This window comes from Bos mutus, chromosome 13 (assembly GCF_027580195.1).
Source record: "Bos mutus isolate GX-2022 chromosome 13, NWIPB_WYAK_1.1, whole genome shotgun sequence".
Classification (NCBI taxonomy): domain Eukaryota; kingdom Metazoa; phylum Chordata; class Mammalia; order Artiodactyla; family Bovidae; genus Bos; species Bos mutus.
This window is the reverse complement of record NC_091629.1, coordinates 36,932,447-36,955,878: the sequence shown is the minus strand read 5'-3', so window position 1 is coordinate 36,955,878 and position 23,432 is coordinate 36,932,447. Positions and strand designations below refer to the sequence as shown.

The 23,432-nt window shown below is 44.9% G+C and overlaps 1 protein-coding gene across 9 annotated transcripts in view; it reads left to right on the top strand.

The window, feature by feature from the left end:
- The window catches only part of EBF4 (EBF family member 4), a 59,674-nt gene that overhangs the window by 6,508 nt on the left and 29,734 nt on the right, over positions 1-23,432 (top strand). For 6 of the 9 annotated variants that reach the window (XR_011466522.1, XR_011466523.1, XM_070381332.1 and 3 more), the window contains exons 3-7: positions 7,983-8,154; positions 8,389-8,452; positions 8,604-8,659; positions 10,161-10,234; positions 11,175-11,243. Coding sequence is in view for 6 of the 9 variants with exons in the window: in XM_070381332.1 (XP_070237433.1) it covers positions 7,983-8,154; positions 8,389-8,452; positions 8,604-8,659; positions 10,161-10,234; positions 11,175-11,243 (435 nt within the window). In the remaining 3 variants the exon portion in view is untranslated. The remainder of the gene's footprint in view (positions 1-7,982; positions 8,155-8,388; positions 8,453-8,603; positions 8,660-10,160; positions 10,235-11,174; positions 11,244-23,432) is intronic. The other 3 variants (XR_011466524.1, XM_070381328.1, XM_070381331.1) reach the window with 1 other exon arrangement.

Genomic DNA, 23,432 nt, shown 5'->3' with positions numbered 1-23,432 from the left:
AAAGGGAAGCCAACTGGGGCTGCCTTTCCTGTAAGTAGCTGCAGGCTAGCCTCCCTGCTAGGAAATGCTTTTGTTTGCTTTAATAATTAATAGCCATTCCTCAGCCTGGGACCTGGCAGGCAGGCCTGTGGGTGGGTGGCGAGGGGGTGGGCAGAGAGAAGCAGGGTGGACTGTCTTTAGGTAGAAGCAAGAGCAAGAGGAAGCATGGGAGAGCTAGCTAGTGAGTTTTGTTCCCAACTCTCCTCCCCAGTCCAGGGGCCTTGGGGCTGAGAGAATTTCCTGGGGCAGATAAGCAGAGGCCCTCTGGGATAGTGGGAGTAGGGGATATGAAGCAGCCCCAAAGCATCATCTCTACCTGGCCCTTCTAGACACAGGTCCTGGGCAGCTGCCTCTAGGCACCGGGTCCTCCTTCTGCCTGTACTGTCCTAGGCTCAGGGCAGGGCTAGGCCAATAGATCTTGGCTGAGGCCAGGAATGCCAGGCCCAGCCTGATGATTATCAGCAGTCACAGGGACCCAAGGGACGCCTGCAGGGAGAGCTGGGGCCTGTGAAATGCTTGGAGGAAGAGAGGCTCCAGAGGAGAGGAAAGGGAGACTTATGTAGTCATGCTAAGACGGGGGAAAGAAGAGCTGGATTTAGCAGAGACCTTAGGGAAGCTGAGACAAAGGATGAGATGCAGAAGATATACAGTTTTACTCCTTCCGCCTCTTGGGTGGAGGGGGATTAAAAAGGAGCCTCCCTTCCCTGCTAATGACCTCAGGACTTCTCTCCATCACCCAGCATCCCAGATTCCAAGATGGATCAGGCCCAAGCCAAGGCACTGCTCAGAACTTTGGGCTGCCAAGGCAGGCAAGAGTTAGGATTTGGTAGAGGATGGGTAGGTGGGGAGACGGAAGGCCTGAGGGTGCCTCTGGGGAAAGGCCAGAGCTTCATTCTCAGCCACTGTCTGTGGGGTTTGGATGTTTGTTTTAAAATGCTCCTGCTAATAAAAAGCTGGCTTAAAACTCAACATTCAAAAAATGAAGATCATGGCATCTGGTCCCATCACTTCATGGTAAATAGATGGGGAAACAATGGAAACAGTGACAGACTTTATTTTCTTGGGCTCCAAAATACTGCAGATGGTGACTACAACCATGAAATTAAAAGACCCTTGCTCCTTGGAAGAAAACCTATGACCAACCTAGACAGCATATTAAAAAGCAGAGACATTACTTTGCCAACAAAGGTCCATCTACTCAAAGCTATGGTTTTTCCAATAGTCATGTACAAATGTGAGAGTTGGACTACAAAGAAGGCTGAGTGTGGAAGAATTGATGCTTTTGAACTGTGGTGTTGGAGAAGACTCTTGAGAGTCCCTTGGACTGCAAGAAGATCAAATCAGTCAATCCTAAACAAAATCAACCCTGAATATTCATTGGAAGGACTGGTGCTGAAGCTGAAACTCCAATAATTTGGCCACCTGATGTGAAGAATCAACTCATTGGAAAAGACCCTGATTCTGGGACAGATTGAAGGCAGGAGGAGACGACAGAGGATGAAATGGTTGGATGGCCTCACTGACTCAATGGACATGAGTTTGAGCAAGTTCCAGGAGTTGGTGATGGACAGGGAGGTCTGGCGTGTTGCAGTTCATGGGGTCATAAAGAGTTGGACAGGACTGAGCAACTGAACTGAATAATTAGCATGTAATCAAGGCTGTAAAGGCATATGAACTGCCTTCTGAGTTGAGAGCAGAGACTGACTGTGAAGGAAGTATCATCTGTCCTAGACAGCTTTGGCAAGGTCCAGCTGCTATGAGAAGGGCCCTGGGGCATCCTGTTTCACCTCGAAAAGGAGCATCTCCAGGGACCCCTGGGTGCCCAAGCAATAGCAACCAGACAACTCTGCAGCCCCCAGGTTTGCATCCCCCTGTACTCCGAAGCACGGGTTACCTGAGTGACTCAGGCTGGAAAGATCAGGTTGCTCTCGGTGTCACCTTTAACCTGGATTCCCAGGGAAGTACTAAGGAAGCCCACACACACCCGTGCTTGGATGTCCTCCAGCCAAAAAACAGCTGTGTTCCTGAACTTTTCTGTCACAGTCTCCTTTAATTTGGGGGCTATTTCAGAACAGGAAATAGGAAGGGGATGACTTGGCCCTGGTGGATATATGAAAATGAGCACTTTCTCCTCCCATATCCCAGCTCTCTAGTACAGGAGCAAAGAACTCACCACCTCAGCACACTCTGGGATTGATAGGAAAGTGTTTTGAATATTTGGTTGAAAACAATCTTTTTAAGAAAGCAAATGAAAGTGACTCAGTTGTGTTTGACTCTTTGCGACCCCATGGACTATACAGTCCATGGAATTCTCTAGGCCAGAATATAGGAGTGGGTAACCTTTCCCTTCTCCAGGGCATATTTCCAACCCAGGGATTGAACCCAGGTCTCCTGCACTGCAGGTGGCTTCTTTACCAGCTGAGCCACAAGGGGAGCTCTTAAGAAAGCAAGGAGATGCGTAAATCATTTTGGAATCCTACAAAAGTGGTTAATGCGGCTGTTTTCGTCACTCAGCCGCATTTATCCAGAAAAGGCGCACATACAGCATGCTCTGTACACTAATCATGCTAAGTGAATGAGACGTTTCTGAATTATAGGCTCCAGCAGCTCACAAACCAGGTGAGGCATCTGCCAGGCTGCACTCAGGTGGAGCTCTGCTGGCTTCCGTCACACCGCAGGCCCTTGGGTGGCTGGGAATTGCTACCCCACCCATGTCCCCTAGGGACCCTTAGGAAAGGGTCTGCTTCCTCTGCCAGCATTTGCCTCCTAAGACTTTCTTAGACCACCAGAGTCTGCTCTGCACACCTGCACACCAGGCCAATCCCACTGAGAAATGACACCCCAGAGGCCCTCAGCCAGTGACTGATGGCATTGGTGGATAAAAACCTCAACTTCCATGCCCAGCCCTCTGACGGGGTAGCTGAAGCACAAGTTCTAGGCTTGTTTCCAGGGCTCCCTGGGGACTGAGCTGCAGCTGCCCACAGTGGTACCTCCTGGCTGATGCACCCAATAGGACTGCCTTTCCTTCTCTGGTCACTCCCCACCCCCACCAGGGTTTCCGCATAAAGTATTTGCACTGGAATCTTTGTCTCAGGTTCTGCTTCTGGGGAAACCCAGATAAAACACTTGCCTCTCCAGACCTCCCAGGCTCTCCTGCCTCACTTCTTTCTTCTAGAGAACAGACTCCTATCAGTAGACACCCTTTCAGTTTCTCCCCACACTCCAGTGAGGGTCTTGGGCAATCCCACTTTGGAGACCACAGAATCAGGGACCTTGGCCTTCATTCACATCCCTGCCTCTAAGCTAGTGTAGGAGCACACGTCTGCTTCCAAGGGGCCCCAGCAGGCCTCTCAGACCTCTCCATGCCCTGGGTCTATCATCTGAGTTATTTGAGCGTATGTCTATATTTCTTTCTTTCCATTCTTTAATCTTGGTTTGTTTGCTTGTAACAAGAGCATCAGCTCCTCCCAAGGGGAGAAGAACAACAGTCTCCCCCTCCCTCCGTCTTCCTTTGGGGCTTGCAGCTCTGCTCAGGGATGCTGATTGGTCATCTGCTGCATGGGCAGGGAGGCAGTGCAGCTGCCTGGGGGAACCAGGAGAAGGAAGGCACAGTCTAGACTGACCTGCATCCTGTACTTAGCCGCTGTGCTAATCCTCAGGTCATTCTCTGTGTTCATAGGAAATGTGAGGATATTTCTGTTGTTTGTTTTTTAAGGGATGACACATAGGCTTCCTTACTTTTTTTTAAAAAAAAATTGCATTTATTTGTTTGTTTTTTACCTGCTCTATATCTTTGTTGCTGCTCATGGGCTTTCTCTATTTGCGACAAGCGGGGACTCCTCTCAGTTGCAGTGCTCAGGCTTCTCTTTGCGATGGCTTCTCTCGTTGCGGAGCACAGACTCTAGAGTGCACGGACTTCCATAGTTGCAGCACATGGGCTTAGTAGTTGTGACGCACAGGCTGAGTTGCTCCATGGCATGTGGGATCTTCCTGGACCAAGGACTGAACCCATGTTCCCTGCATTTACAGGCAGATGCTTTACCACTGGAACACCGGGAAAGTCCCACAAGGATTTCTTTAAACCAAAGCCCTTTCTATTTCACCTTGGTCTCACTTGTCCTGCAGGGGTATGAACAGAGTAAACTGGAGACATTTGCAGACCAGGAGCAGTCCTGGGCGTGCAAGCAGGGGTCTTGCCCATTCTGCCGTCCTCTCTTGGTCTGCTGGGGTCACGCATATTTTTCTGCTGCCATTCGTGATAGTAATCCCTGTCCCAGAACTGTAAGCTATCCACCTTGTCCCATTGCTTTGCCTGGATGTGTGTGACTGTGTGTGTGCCTTAGTGCCTCCACTAAGTGAGGTGGAGCATGGAGGGTGATGCTAGGCTACCTCAAGGGAAGTGGGATTGAGCCTGATCCCACAGTGGGGTAGGTCAGTGCAGCCCCTCAATGGATACAGACCCCAGGCAGGGGTACCTGCTCCCTTCCCTCTTGAGTCCCCCCAACCTCTCTCCCTGGGAATCCCCTCCTGCTGAGAGGGCAGGCCCTGTGAAGCAAGCTTGGCTTGGGGCTTAGGGCAGACTTCCCAGCTCTGGTCCTTAGGAGCTTGGCAGGAGCCAGCAGGCAGCCGGGACCCAGGACTGACTGGTATTTGCCAAGAGGGATGGATGGGAGAGGAAGCTTAGCATCAATGATTGACTCTTGGCCTGGGAACTGCAGGAGTAGCTGTGTAGATAGGGTATGTTGTGTAGACATGGGATTGTGTTCTTGCTCAGCCTCCACCCCTGTTATTGTAAGACCTCTTTCTTTCTCTGCCCCTTCTTTTTACTGTCTGAGAACCTTCCAGCACCTTTTCTGGGCCAGATGATGAAATAAAGGGTAGAGTGATCTGGGATGGCTTCACAGTCCACCCCCTTCTGGCCTTATGTCCCCCTAGGTGGTCCTGGAACCTCTCTTGAAGCTGGTCCTGGGTGGGAGAGGGGGCAGAGGAAGGAGTCAGGGTTACTGCCACCTTTAGTATATTCATTAACAGTAATCAGGGACCTGCTGCGATCGAAGTTCTTCAGGCTTCTCTGCCTCCTGGCAAGTGGAAAACAGGACAGTCAAGGCCTGGACATAAAGCCTGAGGCAGAGGAGAAGGGAGGGACCCTGGAGGAGGGAGGAGGATGATCCTGGAGGAAAGAACATGTAGAAATAACTTTTGGTGGGGAAGAGAAGGTATTGGTGGCCCCCCTCATCTTGACTAGCCTCTCACGTCCGTATGCTGGGCCTTCCCTGCCTGCAGCATCTTCTAAGTCCTGCCTGACTTCAGAGCCTCCTGGTGGCCTTTAGTCATGTTTCCCAAACCACATCCCCCAAGCAAGACCTGTCACTTTTGCCTCCAAAATCAGCATTTCATATGGACCACTGAGGCTCCCAAGCAGGCTTTCAGGAGGAGGAACAATTTTCATTCTATTGGTTATATATTTACTGTAATCTATATAAGTAAAACGGAGAAGGCAATGGCACCCCACTCCAGTACTCTTGCCTGGAAAATCCCATGGATGGAGGAGCCTGGTAGGCTGTAGTCCATGGGGTCGCTAAGAGTCGGGCACTACTGAGCGACTTCACTTTCACTTTTCACTTTCATGCATTGGAGAAGGCAATGGCAACCCACTCCAGTGTTCTTGCCTGGAGAATCCCAGGGATGGGGGAGCCTGGTGGGCTGCCGTCTACGGGGTCACAAGAGTCGGACACGACTGAAGTGACTTAGCAGCATATAAGTAAAAATACAACAAGCTTCTCAAGGCCATGACATTTCAGATATTATAGCTTTGCATGAAGCCAAGTAAGGATAAGTTGATTTACAATTATATGAAGAAAAATAGTAAGCACTGTTGAGTATGGCAGAGGCCGTCACATGGCATGTCCAGGACGGACTCTGGTCTAAATGGCTCTCAAAGCAGTTCCACCATCCTCACCTCTGCATCCCTGCAGTGGCCTATTGCTATCAGCACCCTCGGTACTCCCTGCCTGCAGCATCTTCTAAGCCCTGCCTGACTTCAGAACCTCTTGGAGGCCTTTAGTCATGTCTCCCAAACCACATGCCTCCACCAAAATGCTCCGTAGTCAAGTAGGCATGGTATGTTGGTAATCTATTGCCACGTTAAAAAAAAAAAAAAGTTATTCCCAAACTCGGTGACATAAAACAACATTCATTATCTCACACAGTTTCTTAAAGTTAGAAAGCAGGGAGCAGTGTAGCTGGGTAGTTCTGGCTCAGGGTTTCTTATGAGGCTTCAGTCATCTGAAGGCTGGCCGAGGGCTGGTGGATCTCGCCCAGCTGATCAGTTAGTGCCGGCTGTTGGCAGGAGGGTTCGGTTCTTCTCCATGTGGACCTTCCGGAGGACTGCTTGAGTATCCTCACAACATGACAGCCAGCTTTGCCCAAGTCACTGATTGTTTAGGGCAGGAGCCATGTATCTTGTATGACCTAACCTTGGAAATCATATGTTCTCACTTGTGCCAGATTCTATTGGCCATAGAGACCAATCCTGACAGTGTGTAGCAGGGACTGTGCAAGGACCTGAGCTCCAGGAGGCAGGGGTCATGGGAACCAGCTTGGAGGCTGGTTGCCACACGTGGGGACCACTGGCCTGAGCGAGTCAAAGACAGTCCCTTCCTGGAGGGTGCCCCAAGGACGCCCCACACACTCATGAGTACTCCATGAAGCCGCATGTCCCAGCAGTTATGGCTATAGCACTCCTTCATAGAACGAAGATCTGGAGCCATGAGAGAGCTAAAGAAAACATTTTGGAAGATCTTGACCCAGAGAAGAAAGTCTACACTCCATGGCCTGGTTTTTGTATGCCTACATAGTCTGGCACTTTCAATACAAACCTTTTCTCTCCTCACTTCACACTTTGAAACCTGTGATCCAGTGACACTCACACCTACAGCCATTTCTTATGCTATTAGTTCTGCCCTTGTGCCTCCGGCCCTTGTCGAGCTCCTATTCATTCCTCAAAGACCAGAGGGAATGCAACCATCTCTGTGAAGTCTTCCCTTCATCTCACACAGAATTAATTTTTTCTTCCTTTAGTTTTATTGTTTTTTATGTAGGCACATCTCTTAGGGGGGACTCACCACTGTGTCTCGTGTTAAGTAAGCTCTGTGAATCTGTCTTCTCTCCCCTTCCAGGTGTTTCAGTCTGGCCCCACATGGTGCCATGTGGCCAGTGCTTAATACATCACCGGGGCTCAGGAAATATTTGGTAAATAGGGCCTTGGTTCTCCTACTTGTGCTCCAACCCTGGCTTTGTTTCTGGGGCTGGTTTCTGATGAGCCAGGAGAAAGCAAGACCAGATCACAAGATGCTTCTGCCCAAAGGAGCCAGTGGTATCCTTAAAGTGTGGAGGCAGGTTCCCCTACACCTGAGGAGGACTTTTCCATCTTTAGCCATAGCCCAGAGTCCAGGCTGGGCAGTCTAGTGCCCTGAGCCAGTTCAGTGTCTCTGAGTATCTGACGGACTTCATCATCTCCCAGGCAATGCCATAGGCTCGTGCACACAGCTATGAACTGGGTACAGTGAGATATTCATTCCCAAACCACCCAGCTGCCCCTTGAGGCCCTAAAGGGCAGTCACAGGAGCCTCAGGTCAGTAAGATGTGTTTCTCAGGTCAGTAACATGTGTTCATTTGGTTTTAGGGACCAGCTTCCAAAATGTAGGGTCCAGAGAAAAGTCTAGGAAGGAGTCTGCCAGGGATACCCTCCGATGTGCCACTTATCCCCACGGGAGCAGGTTCGGTGATCTCAGCACTGGGAGACCTCTGTCTGAAACTGAGATGGCCCTGTCAAGGGTGGCATGGGCCCGTCCAGTGTAACTCTTGACATGTCAGAGCCGAGTCCTGGTCAGAGGTGATAGGTGTCTTTCTGAAGGGCACTCACTTCCGGTGGTTTCCAGCAGCTTTCCTCCCCACAGTGGTGTGGGCCTGGCACGAGCACACTTTGAGAAGCAGCCCCCTTCCAACCTCAGGAAATCCAACTTCTTCCACTTCGTGCTGGCCATGTATGACCGGCAGGGGCAGCCGGTGGAGGTGGAGCGCACAGCCTTCATCGACTTTGTGGAGAAGGACCGAGTGAGAGGCTTGTGGGCTCACCGGGAAGGAAGAGGGTGGGGAGGTGGGGGGGGTGGTTTCAGGGAACCCCTTCCCACTGGAACAGATGACGGATAGGCCGTGGAGGAGTGGAGAAGGGGGTGGTGAACGGATGGGAGAGGAAAGGGAGGAAGGTTGGGTGGGGAGTGGAGGGGGAGGGGAGTGACTGGAGGATCCCTGGGAGCACCGAGCATCCTCCCTATCTTGTCCCTGCAGGAGCCTGGGGCTGAAAAGACAAACAACGGAATCCATTACCGCCTCCGGCTGGTATATAACAACGGTGAGTGAAGCCCACCACCCATGGGGTACCACAGCACCATGTGACACAGTACCCCACCGTACTCCAGCTGGGAAGGGTGTGGAGTATGTTTAGTCGTCAGAAGCCACAGGAGCTCCCTAAATAACAAACCTCTCCGCCTTCCCACCCTCAGGTCTTCGGACAGAACAGGATCTCTACGTGCGTCTCATTGACTCCATGTCCAAGCAGGTGAGCCAGCCACCATCTCCCCTGAGATCGGAACAAGCATCCTTGTCCCTGCTTCCGTATCCCCCATGCGCTTCATCCTCACCAATCTAGCTCCCCACAGTCCACAGGAGGAGGATGTGTGGCTTTTGTCCTCTAGACAAGAAAAAGACATTTTCACAAAGACTTTGCTCTTGGGTCCTGTTATCTAGAAATTCAGCCTAGATGGAGATTCAGGTGGGTTTATTGAGGAAGAGGAGAGGAGATCTCAGGAGGGGACCAGGGAGAAGCAAGACAGAGCAGGGGACGCTCAGCAAGGATGTGGTGTCAGCTGGAGTCTAGCTTCAGCCTGATCCTCAGGCTAGAGTAGGAATGTCACCGAGTTGTTGCCCCTTGAGGCAAGGAGGCCAAGATTCTGTCCCCTGTATTGGTTAGTTACTGGCTGGGGACCACTCCCAAGGAAGTGTGTAACCTTCCAGGCATTTTCAGGGGAAGCAGCTCCTATCTGCTGAGAGCAGTTCTCAAGAGAAAGACCTTAGCAGCTAACACAGGGATGGGTGCCTTGGTCCAGCACTGGGTGGGGCCCCAGAGCTTCCAACACTGGCCCTCAGCACTTGCTGCTTTGAAAAGATGAAAGGAGGAGGCTTGGGGCCAGCCAGAGGAGCTCTGGGCAACTGAAATCTGAGTCAGCCCTCATGCACTGTGCAGCCTTAGGCTTTTCAGAACTCTGTGTCCTGGTAAGGAACAGGGCTGAGTCTCAGATGTGAAAATCAGTGGCCTGAACTGGAGGTGGAGGCTTGGGCATTCCCACACAGACAGGCTTCCAGCAGCCTCCACCCAGTCCCAGGGTAGAGGAAAAAGTTGTGCGTTTCTAGGATGCCTGTGGTCACTATGGTCTGGGAGGCAGACTGGGAAGTGGCAAAGTGGGATTGTATGGCCAACAAGCGTGGAAGAGGTTGGAGACTGTCCACAGAGAAAGAGACCCACAAATGAGGGATGGCTGAGAGGCCCAGACGTTTTAAGTTGGAAGCCAAATGTGTGTTTGGGAAGCTTACTCCTTGCTTCAAGGCCAAGGAGAGGCTGGGGACTGGTTGAGGGGTCGGGGAATGATCCAGCGGTCCCAGAGGAAGCCGCTGACCTGGCCTGCGGAGATGACGGATGGGGAGCGTGGCTGAGGAGCTGGCGGGAGACCCTGGGGGGACGATGCTTGTGAAAACCGTGGAGGCTGGGGCATGTGCCTGGTCTTGGTCAGGGTGATCGGTGGACCTCCCTGCCCCAGGGCAGAACTGGCTCCAGAAAGTGCTGCCTGTGGACAGACAGAATCCATAGACCTCACCCCATTCTTGCCCATTCTGATGGCCGTCCCGATTTGGGAAGCTAGGTTCCCAGCTCCTGCTTTGCACTCCTGGGCCCCCAGAGAGAGTTGGAGGGCATACTCTTCTCTGGGAGGAGGGCCCACCTGCCCCTCACCTGGCCTCAAGAGGAGCCTCCTTCCCCCCAAGCTCGTGCACTTCTTCTTCCCCAGGCCATCATCTATGAAGGGCAGGACAAGAACCCCGAAATGTGCCGTGTGCTGCTCACTCATGAGATCATGTGCAGGTGAGAAGGGCTGGAGCGCTGGCACTGGCCTCTTGGCCCAATCCCCTCCCCACTGATCCCCAGGGAAGCCTGGTAGGGGGAGGTGATGAAGAGTGAGGTCCCTGGGCACAGTGCTGGCTGAGGAGAGGGTCCTTGAGGCCCCATTAGCCTGGCCTGTTTATGTGGCTTCTCCGACTGTTTGTGCAAGAAAGGCCTCCTGCTGCTACTGGGAAGCTTAACTAATAAAGCTCTGGAGAGGGCTCGCTGGGAGGTGGGGGCAGGGCCTGGGCCTCCTGGATTAGCTCCAGAGCTGAAGGAGGAAACTTTTCTGCCTCTTATGTGACCTTCAGGGAACCCCCTGGGCAGGCAGGATGGGGAAGGAGGAGCACAGCTCTTGGTTCCCCTTCCCCATTACCCCAGGGCTTGGCATTTCTAGGCAAGGGCTCCCCAGGAGGTGTCAGTTGGACAAGGTCGTCCTAGGCAACTCCTCACACATGGAAAAGAAACTAGAGTTCAAAAATCTGGTTGGAACAGTGGCTACTCTTGGGAAGGGCAGTGACCAGGATGGGGCTTCTGGGATGCTGGTCATATGGTATTTCTTGGTCTGGTTACATGGGTGAGCTCATTTTGTGAAAATTCATGTGTTACATGCTTACAATTGGAGCTCTTTGTATAAAAAGGGTACAGAGAGAGTAGATGGTCAGCATTCTATCCTTTCCTGGATCTTAAGGAGCAGCACGCCTTTGGGACAAGGGTTTCCTGGCCAACCTTATCCCCAGGGCTGGGTTCTGGGAGTGAGCCCTTCTGGGCCAGGGATTCCACACTCAGAGACAGGACATCAGCGTCCTCACCCTAGAGCCACACATACACACACACATGCACACGCGCACACAAACACACCCCACACTGTAATCTCCCTCTCCTTCTTTCTTCCTTCCCTCCCTCCTCACCTTTCCTTCAGCCGATGCTGTGACCGGAAGAGCTGTGGCAACCGGAATGAGACGCCCTCAGACCCCGTCATCATTGACAGGTACAGGCCAGGGGAGGAGGGCCTGGCAGCTTGCAAAGTCAGGGCAGGCTGGAACCAGCCACAGAGCACAGTGGCTCCCACCACCCTTTGGTGGCTCTGAGCAAGAGAAACGGTCCCCTGAGTGAAGCCCCTGGTGGCAGACTCTCTGAGGCTGGACTTAAGAGTTGTGCTTCCTGAGGGAAGAAGCCAGAGAAGACAGGGATGGGAGGTGGTAGAGGATGCCACGGCTGGAGGAGCTAACAGGGAGTGGCAGGGAAAGTGGGCTCTGGTCCTGGTGCCTCCTCTAACTTCTCTGTTCATTTCCTTTGTTAGAAAAATAGGGAAATAGTTGGTGAGTTTCAGTCATAGGATTGTAGAGGTGATGCATATGAAAATGCATTTTTCTTTCTGAATAGGAAATATGTATATATATAAGGTACAAAATTCAAAAGATAACACAGAAGAGTAATTAAGGAAAAATAAGTCTGCCCTACACCTATGTATAGCATATTGTACACAATCTTTTGTATTTAATACTTACCTTTTTTATTAATATCTTAGAACGCATTCCATATTGGAACTAAACCCTGCCGTGTTCTCCTTTTAATAGATAAATCATTCACAGTGTACTAAAATTCAAATTTAAAAGGGTTGACAGCAAAGTCTTCCACCTCTGCTTCTGACTCATCCATTGCCCTCCAAATAAGCAAGCATTGTCCCCAGTTTCATGAGTATCCTTCCTGAGCTAGCCTGTGCAAGAAAATGCAGACACAGACAGTCTCCTCATTCTTTTTTTTGCTACTGCAAAATATTCCATTGTATGGATGGACCGTAATTTCTTTAGTGTCTATTGCTGGACATTTTGGCTGTTTTCATTCTTCTTCAGGGATAAAATATGCTGTAGTGAATTACTTTGTCCATGTGTCACTTAGCATGTGTGTGCATTTATATGAAGGATATTACTAGAAGCAGAATTTCTGGGTCAAAGGAGATGTACATTTGTACTTTTGATAGTTATTGCCAATTTGTCCTCAGTAGCAATTATACCAATTGATATTCATACCAGCTATTTTGAGAATGCCTGTTGCTGTAGTCTAGAGATGCAGAACCAGCAAAGGAGCCTGAGAAGCAGCTGCAGTAAAGTAGGAGGCAAATCAGGGGGGTAGAGTCCCAGAAGTCCAGCTAGAAAAATTTTCCCCAAAGAAGGCTATAGTCAACTGCATCAAGTGCTGCTTATGGAGATGATAAAAAGAATAAGAATTAACCATTAGATTTAGCAGTGTGGGGATATTGGTCACCTCAACAGGAGCTATTTCGGTGGCAAAAGGGGCAGAATTCTGATAGGAGTATGTCTAAGAGAGAATGAGAGGAGACACTAGGGACAGTGACCAGAGGAACTCTGGACTTTCACCCTAAAGGGATCAAAGAAATAGGGTGGTGGCAGGAGCACAGTGTAAGGCTAAGAAAAAATGTAGCTTGTTCAGATGCTACTGACAAAAATCCAGTAGGAAATGGAAAATTATGATGCAAGAGTTAGAAGGGAGAATCGCTGCAGCAGTGTCCTCTGGACAGCAAAGGGCACGGTGTCTCCTGCATAGGTGGAGGACTGGTTTTACCTGGGAGCACAGACAGTTATCCATGGAGACAGCGGGAAGACAGAGAATCTGGGCATGGAAGTGGGTAAATGGATATATCCAACACAGGAGCTTGCGGACGTCCTTTTCTGATTGCTTTGTTTTCTCAGTGAAATAAGAAACAAGGTCAACAGTTGAGGGTGAGGATGGAGAGGGAGACACTAGGGCATGAAATAGTTGTCCAGGAGAGTGAGGGGACTATGGACATGTTCTGTGATTGCCAAGTGGCACTAAGGGCCCACCTGAGATATGTTCATAAATTTACTTATCTATTTATTTATTTAAAAAATTTATTCACTTTGGGCCTCACCACATAGCTTGTGGGATCTTAGTTCCCCAAGCAGCACACCAAGTCCTAACCACTGGATTACCAGGGAATTCCCTATGGTCATGAATTTTTTAGTTTGTTCATTTATATTTATTTTTGGTTGCACTGGGTCTTCGTTGCTGCATGCAGGCTTTCTCTAGTTGTGGAGAGCAGGGTCTCCTCTCTCGTGGTGCACAGGCTTCTCATTGCAGTGGCTTCTGTTGTAGACCACGGGCTTTGGTAGTTGCTGCATGCAGCTCAGTAGCTGTGACTTGCTGGCTCTAGAGCCTGCAGGCTTCAGCAGTTGTGGCACACGGGCTCAGTAGTTGCGGCGCCCAGGTTTAGTTGCTCCCTTGCATGTGGAATCGCCCCAGACCAGGGATCGAACCCGTGTCCCCTGCATTGGCAGCTGGATTCCTATCCACTGCACCACTAAGGAAGTCCTGTGGCCATAAATTAAGTGAGCAATTTTCCCCAGCTCTGCTGAGCCACAGGAGTGCATGTGCAGAACAGGTGAGTGGTTGCATATAGCCAGAGTTAGACGTTTGCTGTGTGAATACAATGAAAGGAGAGGGCAAGAGAGTAAAAAGTATAAGCAAAGGGTATTTACAAAAACAGAACAAGGAATTTAAGCTCACAAGGGAGAGGAGTATGGCAGAGTGAAGAGAAAGGATGATGAATGGAGCACAGGTTCTGATGGGACCAAAGAATGATTGGAGTTGAGGTACTAGAAGGGGGTGGAGCTGGTGGTAAGGAGTGGTTGCCTGTAGGTAGGATTATTTGGAAGTTGTGTTTATTGGTAATGTGTGGCCAGGGGAGTGTAGAGGCAAGGTCAGTGGAGGAGAGATACAAAAGGAATAGAGAGAAGAATGTATTGGAAGAGTTATGTATTTAGCTTAACACTGAAATCGCCAGGAATTATGATTGATTTTAACAATTCTTTACAGATCCTATAGATCCTAGATACTGATCATTTGCCATAAATAGTTGCCTAACTATGTTTTCCAAAGTAGCGGTACCATGTTATGTTTCCCACCAGCAGCGTATGAGAGTTGTAATTCCGCTCGTTCTCATCAGCACAAGAATAATCTCTCTTTTAATGTTACCCATTCTAATAGATGTATAGTCATATCTCATTATGGTTTTAATTTGCATATCCCTAATGACTAATGAAGGAGAAGGCAATGGCACCCCACTCCAGTACTCTTGCCTGGAAAATCCCATGGATGGAGGAGCCTGGTGGGCTGCACTCCATGGGGTCGCTAGGAGTCAGACACGACTGAGCGACTTCACTTTCACTTTTCACTTTCAAGCATTGGAGAAGGAAATGGCAACCCACTCCAGTATTCTTGCCTGGAGAATCCCAGGGACGGGGGAGCCTGTTGGGCTGCTGTCTTTGGGGTTGCACAGAGTCGGACACGACTGAAGCAACTTAGCAGCAGCAATGACTAATGATGTTGAACATCTTTCCATGTGCTTATTTGCCATTCGTATTTTTTTTTTTTTTTGGTCAAGTATTTGGGTTATTTTTTTAATTACTGAGTGGGAGTTCTTTATATACTGTGGAAAAAATTAGATAAATATTTTACAAAAAAATTTTTCCCAGACTTCCCCGGTGGTCCAGTGGTTAAGAATCCTCCTGCCAATGCAGGGAACATGAGTTCGATCCCTAGTCTGGGAAGATTCCACATGCTGCAGGGCATCTAAACCCATGCACCACAGCTGCTGAGCCTGTGTGCTGCAAGTAATGAAGCCGGTGCATCCTAGAGCCCGTGTTCGGCAACAGGAAGCCACCGCGGCAAGAAGCCCACACACTGCAACTAGAGAGTAGCCCCTGCTGGCCGCGACTAGAGAAAGCCCATACGCAGCAATGAAAACTCAGAGCAGCCCAAGAGAAGTTAATTTAAAAAAATTTCCCAATCCATAACTAGTCTTTTCATTCTTATCAGTTTTTTAAAAAATTAATTAGTGAATTAATTTTTGGCTGTGCTGGGCCTTCGTTACTGCCCAGGTTTTTCTCTAGTTGCAGCAAGCAGGGGTTCCTCTCTAGCTGGGGTGTGCGGGCTTCTCATTGCGCGGGCTTCTCTTGCTGCAGAGCACGGGCTCTAGGGGGCGTGGCCTTCAGTAGTTGCGGCACGTGGACTCAGTAGTTGAGGTTCTGGGCTCTAGAGCACAGGCTCAGTAGTTGTGGCGCACTAGCTTCGTTGCTCCATGGCATGTGGGATCTTCCTGGATCAGGGATTGAGCCCATGTCTCTTGCATTGGCAGATGGATTCTTTACCACTGAGCCACCAGGGAAGCCCTCTTAACAGTGTTTTTGAAGAACACAAGTTTTTAATTTTGTTAAGGTCCAATTTATACATTTTTCCCTCTGTGTATTGTGTTTTTGTTGTCATAGCTAAAAATCTTCAGCTAGGTCACAGAAAAGTTCCCCCTTCTTCTATAAGTTTTGTAGCTTTGGTATTTTTGTTTAGGTGTAGGATCCACTTTGAGTTAATTTTTGTAGATATGAGAGGTATAGAATCAAGACATTTTGTTGTTTTACTATATATATTCACTCATTCCAGTACTATTTCTTTTAAACTTTGTAAAAAAATCAATTATTTATATGTGGAGTTATTTCTGGACTCTATTCTGTTCCATTGATTCCTTACTCTAGCTTTTATGCTAATTCTACACAGTTTTGATTACTGTTACTTTATAATAATTCTTGAAATAAGGTAATATAAGTCCTCCAACTTTGTTTCTTCATTGCAACTTTTTCCTTTGCATTTCCATATGAATTTGGGCATCAACTTGTTAATTTCTACAAAAAAATCCCATTGAGCTATTGATTGGTACTACTTTGAATCTAAAAACCAATTTGGAGAAAATGACATCTTAACAATATTGAGTCTTCCAACCCCTGAACATTTTCCTCAATCTCTCTCATCAATATTTTATAGTCTTTAGAGTACAGATCTTTCACATTGCTTGTTCAGGTTTATCCCTTATTATTTGTTTATTTTGATGCTATTGTAAATGCTGTCTTAAATTTCAATTTCCAATGGTTTATTTATGGTACACATAAATATGAATTTTTATGTAACTGATTCTGTAGTCTGCAGCCTTGCTAAACCCACTTATTAGTTCTAGTAGCTTTTTAAAGAGTCCAACAGATTATCTTTATAGACAACATGTCATCTGCAAATAAAGACACTTTTATTTATTTATTTCCAATCTGGATGTCTTTTATTTCTCTTTCTTGCCTGATTGTACTGGTTAGAACTTCCAGTACAGTGTTGATAGTAGCAGGGGAAAAGATGGATATTTATCTTGCTCCTGATCTTAGGTGAAAAGTACTCAGTCTTTTGCCCTTATGTATGTTTTGTCTGTTTGTGTGTGTGTATAGCTGTAGGATTTTCATAGATGCCTTTGTCAGATTGAGGAAGTTCTCTACTATCTTTCATTATTGACAGGTTTGGTTTTTTTTTATCAGAAATCAATATTAGACTTTTGTCAGAGGCTTTCTCCACATCTATTAAGATGATCTTGTGTGTTTTTTTAGTTTGATGTGATGAATTACATCAATTTGTTTTCTGATGTTAAACCAACCCTGCATTTCCAAGATGAGCCTCACTTAGTCATGGTGTATTGAAGTGAAGTGAAGTCGCTCGGTCATGTCCAACTCTTTGTGACCCCATGGACTGTAGCCTACCAGCCTCCTCCATCCCTGGGATTCTCCAGGCAGGAATACTGGAGTGGGTTGCCATTATATTGTTGATTTAATAAAATTTTGTTTAGAGTCTTTGCATGTTCCTGATGAATAGTTGTCTCTGATTTTCTTTTTTGTTTTTTTCTTTTTAAAACCTTTTAAAATTTTATATTGGGGTATAGCCAATTAGCAAACAATGTTGTGATAGTTTCTGGTGAACAGCAAAGGGACTCAGCCATTCATATACAAGTATCCATCCTTCCCAAACGCCCTCCCATCCAGGCTGCCGTGTAACATTGTCCCATGTGCTATACAGCAGTTCCTTGTTGGTTATCTGTTTTGAATATACCAGTATGCACATGTCCATCCCAAACTCCCTAAGTATCCCTTCCCCTGATCCTTGACCCCTCCTCCCAGCAACCATAAGTTTGTTCTTTAAGTCTGTGAGTCTGCTTCTGTTTTGTAAATAAACTCATTTGTATCATTTCTTTTTAGAGTCCACATATAAATGATAACATATGATATTTCTCCTTCTCTGTCTTACTTCACTCATATGACACTGTCTATGTTGCTGCAAATGGCATTATTTTTTTCTTTTTATTAGCCAAGTAATATTCCATTGTATATACATACCACATCTTCTTTATCCATTCCTCTGTCAATAGACATTCAGGCTGCATCCATGTCTTGGCTATTGTAATCAGTGGTTCAGTGAACACTGGGGTGCATGTATACTTTTAGGTCTTGTTTTTCTCTGGATATATACCCAGGAGTGGGATTGCAGGGTCATGTGGTAGCTCTATTTTTAGTTTTTTAATGAACCGCCATACTGTTCTCCATAGTGGCTATACCAATTTACATTCCCACCAACAGTATAGGAGGTTCCCTTCTTTCCACACCCTCCCCAGCATTTATGTTCATGGATTTTTTTATGATAACCATTCTAGTTATATGAGGTGACATCTCATTGTATTAATAGTTTTGACTTGCATTTCCCTAATAATTAGTGATATTAAACATCTTTTCATGTGCCTTTTGACCATCTGTATGTCTTCTTTGGAGAAATGTATATTTATGTCTTCTGTCTGTTTTTCACAGAGAAGGCAATGGCACCCCACTCCAGTACTCTTGCCTGGAAAATCCCATGGATGGAGGAGCCTGGTGGGCTACAGTCCATGAGGTTGCTAAGAGTCGGACACGACTGAATGACTTCACTTTCACTTTTCACTTTCATGCATTGGAGAAGGAAATGGCCACCCACTCCAGTGTTCTTGCCTGGAGAATCCCAGGGACGGGGGAGTCTGGTGGGCTGCCGTCCATGGGGTCGGACACAACTGAAGCGACTTAGCAGCAGCAGCAGCATTTTTCGAATGGGTTGTTTGTTTTGATCTTGTTAAGTGTCTTGAGATATTTTTAAATTTTAGAGACTAATCCCTTATCTGTCACATCATTTACAAATATTTTTCCCCAAATTGTGGGTTGTCTTTTCATTTTGTTTATTGTTTCCTTTGCTATGCAAAAGCTTTTGAGTTTAAGTAGGTCCCATTTGCTTATTTTTGTTCTTATTTTCATTATGCTGGGAGACAGTTTGAAAAACATATTGCAGCAATTTATGTCAGAGACTGTTCTGCCTTTGTTTTCCTCTAGGAGTTTTATAGTATCCAGTCTCACAATTTAGGTCTTTAATCCATTTTGAGCTTATTTTTGTATATGGAGTTAAAGAATGATCTAATTTCATTTTTTAGCATATAGCTGCCCAATTTTCCCAGCATCATTTGTTGAAGAGACTGTCTCCAACATTGTGTAGTCTCGCCTTCTTCATCATAGATTAATTGACCATAGGTGTATGGGTTTATTTTTGGGTTTTCTATCCTGTTTCATTGATCTATTTTTCTATTTTTGTTCCAATACCATACTGATTTGATGACTGTAACTTTTTATTAGTCTGAAGTCAGGGAGCCTGATTCCTCCAAGTCTGTTTTTCTTTCTCAAAATTGCTTTGGCAATTCAGGATCTTTTGTGTCTCCATACAAATTTTGAGATTTTTTGCTCTAGTTCTATGAAAAAAGCCACTGGCAATTTTCTAATTTTCTTATAACTTTTTGTCTGGTTTTGATATATCAGATATCAGATATACTGAAATATCAAAACCAGACAGGTATGCTGATATATGGGGCTTCTCTAGTGGCTCAGATGGTGAAGAATCTGCCCTCAGTGTGAGAGACTTGAGTTCAATCCTTGGGTTGGGAAGATCCTTGGAGAAGAAAATGGCTACCCACTCCAGTATTCTTTCCTGGAGAATTCCATGGACAGAGGAGCCTTGCAGGCTACAGTCTATGGAGTTACAAAGAGTCAGACGTGACTGAGTGACTAACACTTTCACTTTTTATGCTGATATACTGGCCTATAGATTTAGTTGGGAGGTATTTCTGACTCTTCAACTTTTTGGAAGAGTTTGTATATAATTGATATTACTTCTTCCTTAAGTGTTTGGCAGTCATCTGAGCCTGGACTTTTCTTTGTGGCAAGTATTTTGACTATAATTTTAATGTCTCTAATAGAATAGGCTGTCTATTTTTTCTAGAATGAACTTTAGTAATTTGTATCTTTCAAGGAATTTGTCCATTTTTTAAAGTTGTTGAATTTGTCAACATAAAATTATTTGTAGTATTCCCTATCCCATATCTTTAGAATCTGCAGTGATGTCACCATTCCCATGTCTGATATTGGCAAATTATGTCTTCTCTCTTTTTTCCTAATCATTCAGGCTACAGGTTTATCCATTTTACTGACCTTCTAAAAGAACCCTTTTGGTTTCATTGATTTTCTACATTGTTTATCTATTTCCTATTTACATATTTATTAGTTCTTCTGCTTATTTTGGGCTTAATTTCCTCTCCTTTTTCTGGTCTCCTGGAGTGGAAGCTGAGGTCATTTATTTGAATGACTTTTCTGTCTAAAACATACTTTTTTTCTGATTAAAATAAGCCTTTAGTGCTACACATTTCTCCCTAAGTACTGCTTTAGTATCATGCCACAAATTATGTTTTCATTTCCATTTAATTAAAAATATTTTCTAATTTCTCTTTTGAATTTTTTTAACCCATGTATTATTTAGTTTCAAAAGTTTGGGGATTCTCTTAGGATAATTCCATTGCTGGTTTCTAATTTAATTCAATTGTCAGAGAATATACACTTTGTATAATTTTAATCCTTTTGAATCTTTTGAAACTAATTTTATGGCCCAGAATGTAGCCTACTTTGGTAAATGTTTTGTGTGCACTTGGGAAGAATGTGTATTTTATTGTTTTAGATAGAGTGACCTATAACTATCAAACAGGTTAAGTTAGTTGATGTGTTGTTTGAGTCTATATCCTGACTGATTTTCTGCCTTTTTTTCCTGTTATTGAGAAAAGGGTACTGGAATGACCAACTGATATTCTGGATTTGTCTGTTTTTCCTTGAGGTTCTATCAGTCTTGCTTCATATAATTTGAAAACTGTTATTAGGTATATAGATATATAAGATTGTTTTATGCCCTTTTGTTTAATTGACCCTTTTATTATGAATCCATAAAATCTACTTTGATAGTAATATCATCATTCAAGTTTTCTTTTGACTACTATTAGCATGATAAATCTTTTCCATCCTTTTAATCTATTTGTGTCTTTATATTTAATATACACTTCTTATAGCCAGCATATAGTTCTGCTTTTTGTCTAATCTGATAATCTTTGCCTTTTAATTGGTACATTTAGATCATTTACATTTAGTGTGATTATTGATATGATTAGGTTTGAGTCTTATCACCTTCATATTTTCTTTCTGTGTTTTCTGTCTCTTTTTTTTCTTTTCCCTTTTTTCTACTCTTTTAGATTATTCAGGTTTTAAAAATTATTCAACATTGTCTCCTTTGTTGGTTTATTAGCAAAATTATTTATTTTGTTATTTTAATATTAATTTAGGACATGTCTTTAACTTATTGCCCTCTATCTTCAATTATACCACTTCATACTATTGTCTTGAATTTTATTTTATATATGTTCTATAACCCACAGTACTTTGATACTAGTCAAAGTACATTGATACTAGTTTCAAAGTCAATTAGTTTTAAAGAGATTTGAGTTATATGGAAAATATACATTTACCCAGGGCTTCCAAAGTGGCACTAGTGGTAAACAACCCACCTGCCAATGCAGGAGACATGAGACTTGGATTCAATCCCTGGGTTGGGAAGATCCCCTGGAGGAGGGCATGGCAACCCATTCCAGTACTCTTGCCTAGAAAATCCCATAAACAGAGGAGCCTGGCAGGCTACAGTCCATAGAACTGCAAAGAGTTAGACATGACTGAAGTGACTTCACACACACACACACACACACACACACACACACGTTCAGCCATGTAGTAACTATTTCCAGTGCTCTTCATTCTTTTCCATAGATTTGAGGTTTCCATGTGGTATTATTTTTATTATGCCTGAATGGCATCCTTTAATATTTCATGTATTTTTTGAAAGATATTTTCACTGGGTATAGATTTATAGGTTGGCAGTAGTAGTAGTAGTAATTATCATTATTTTTAAAATGTTGCTCCCCTGTCTTTTCTCTTGCATTCCCAATAAGAAATATGATACCATCATTATCTTTCTTACTGTGTACATAACATTTCTTTTATCTTTGCCTTAAAATTTTTTCTTTATTATTCATTTTTAGCAATTTGACTATGATGTGCTATGGTGTAGTTTTCTTCATGTTTCTTGTACTTGGAGTTCATTAATCTTTTTGGATCTAGGAGTTTACAGTTTCACTACATTTGGAAAGTTTTTTTAACTATTATTTCTTCAAATCTTTTTTGCCCCTCCTCCTTTGGGGACTCCAGGTGTCCAAGTATTAAATTTCTTGGGTTGTCCTGTAGCTCACCAATAATTCTTTCATTTGGGAGGATGTTTTTCTTGTTTTTCATTTTGGATATTTTTTACTGCTCTGCCTTGAAGCCCACTAATCTATAATGTTCTTCCATAGTGTTTATCTCAAATATTTTAATTTTCATCTCTACAAGTTTGATCTATATCTTTTTATATCTTCCATATCTCTGCTTAAATTTTTCAACATACCAAATACAATTAAAATACCTCTTTTAATGTCTTTCCCTGTTAATTCTAAAATCTGTATATATTCTATGTCAGTATCAATTGATTGATTATTCTCATTTTGAGCCGTATTGTTTTTGCATCTAGACTTAGCTCATAATCTGTGATTGGATGCCAGACACTGTGAATTTTTCCTTGCCGGTGGTGGATAATTTTGTATTCCTGTAAATCTTCTTTATTCTCGGATGCAGTTAAGTTACTTGGAAACAGTTTGATCTTTCTCAGTCTTATTTTAATGATTTATTAGATGGGTCCACAGCAGTACTCAATCTGGGACTAATTTTCCCCTCTACTAAAGTAATACCTTCCTGAGAACTCTATCCAATATCCCATGAATTGTGAATTTTTTCAGTCTCGTTATTAGAAATAGGGGCTGTTTTCATCACCATGTGAACACCATGTGAACACCATGTGTTCCCTTTATTCCTTTTGGCATTGGTTAGTTTCCTCACATGCCCAAGGGGACCCATGCCCACGTTTCTAGTTTCTCCTTCTATGCACTTCTCTCTTTTGTGAGACTCCATCCTATGGAGTCCAGCTCCCTTGGTTTCCCTGGACACTTCGTTCTGCCTCCTCAACACTAGGAGTGTGCTGTGCTCTGCCTCAGTGTCCCATCCCAGTGCTGAAGCCTGGAGACTCTCAAAGCAGTACGCTAGGAATTTGTCAGGCTCACCTTGTTTATTTCCCGTCTTTCAGGAGTCATTGTTCTCTATTGTCTGATGTCTCTAAAAATGGTGCTTTGTGTATTTTGTCTGTTGTTTTGTTTTCAGGCCGCAGGTAATGTGGTGATTTATTACCATGCGGTAATACCATGATTAGCCATTACTATGGCTCGATCTTAAAAAGAAGCAAAAGTAGAAATGTGTTTCTTGATTTCCAAACGTTTGATATTTTCCTAGTTATTTTTGTTACTAATTTCACAACCTCATTGTGTGTCTAACTGGGTCTACCATTTTATATGTGCCTGTTTTTTCACAGTTGTTCATTGTGATGTTCAGGTCTGTCTTTATTTATTAAATAGGTCTGCTTGACCTATTAAAAACGGAGTGATGAGATTATGATCTTCTACACGAACTTTCAGCTTATCATTGTGGGTTTCATTAATTTTATCCTACAAAGATAAGCTAAAAGTTCATGTGGAAGATTAATATATAATTAGTAATATATATGTGTGTATGTATATATATTGACTATTTTATTAAGTGTGAACAAGTTTTAAAATTTTACAGCTTCCTTCTGAATTGAACCTTTTATTAGCATTGATCCTTCATTCTTAACAATAGTTTTGTTTAAAGTCTGTTTTATCTGATGCTATTTATATGTTTGTGGCCACACTTCGTGGCTTATGGGACCTTTGTTCCCTAACCAGGGGTTGAACCTGGGCCCCCCAGCAGTGAAAACAGTGAGTCCTAGCCACTAGACT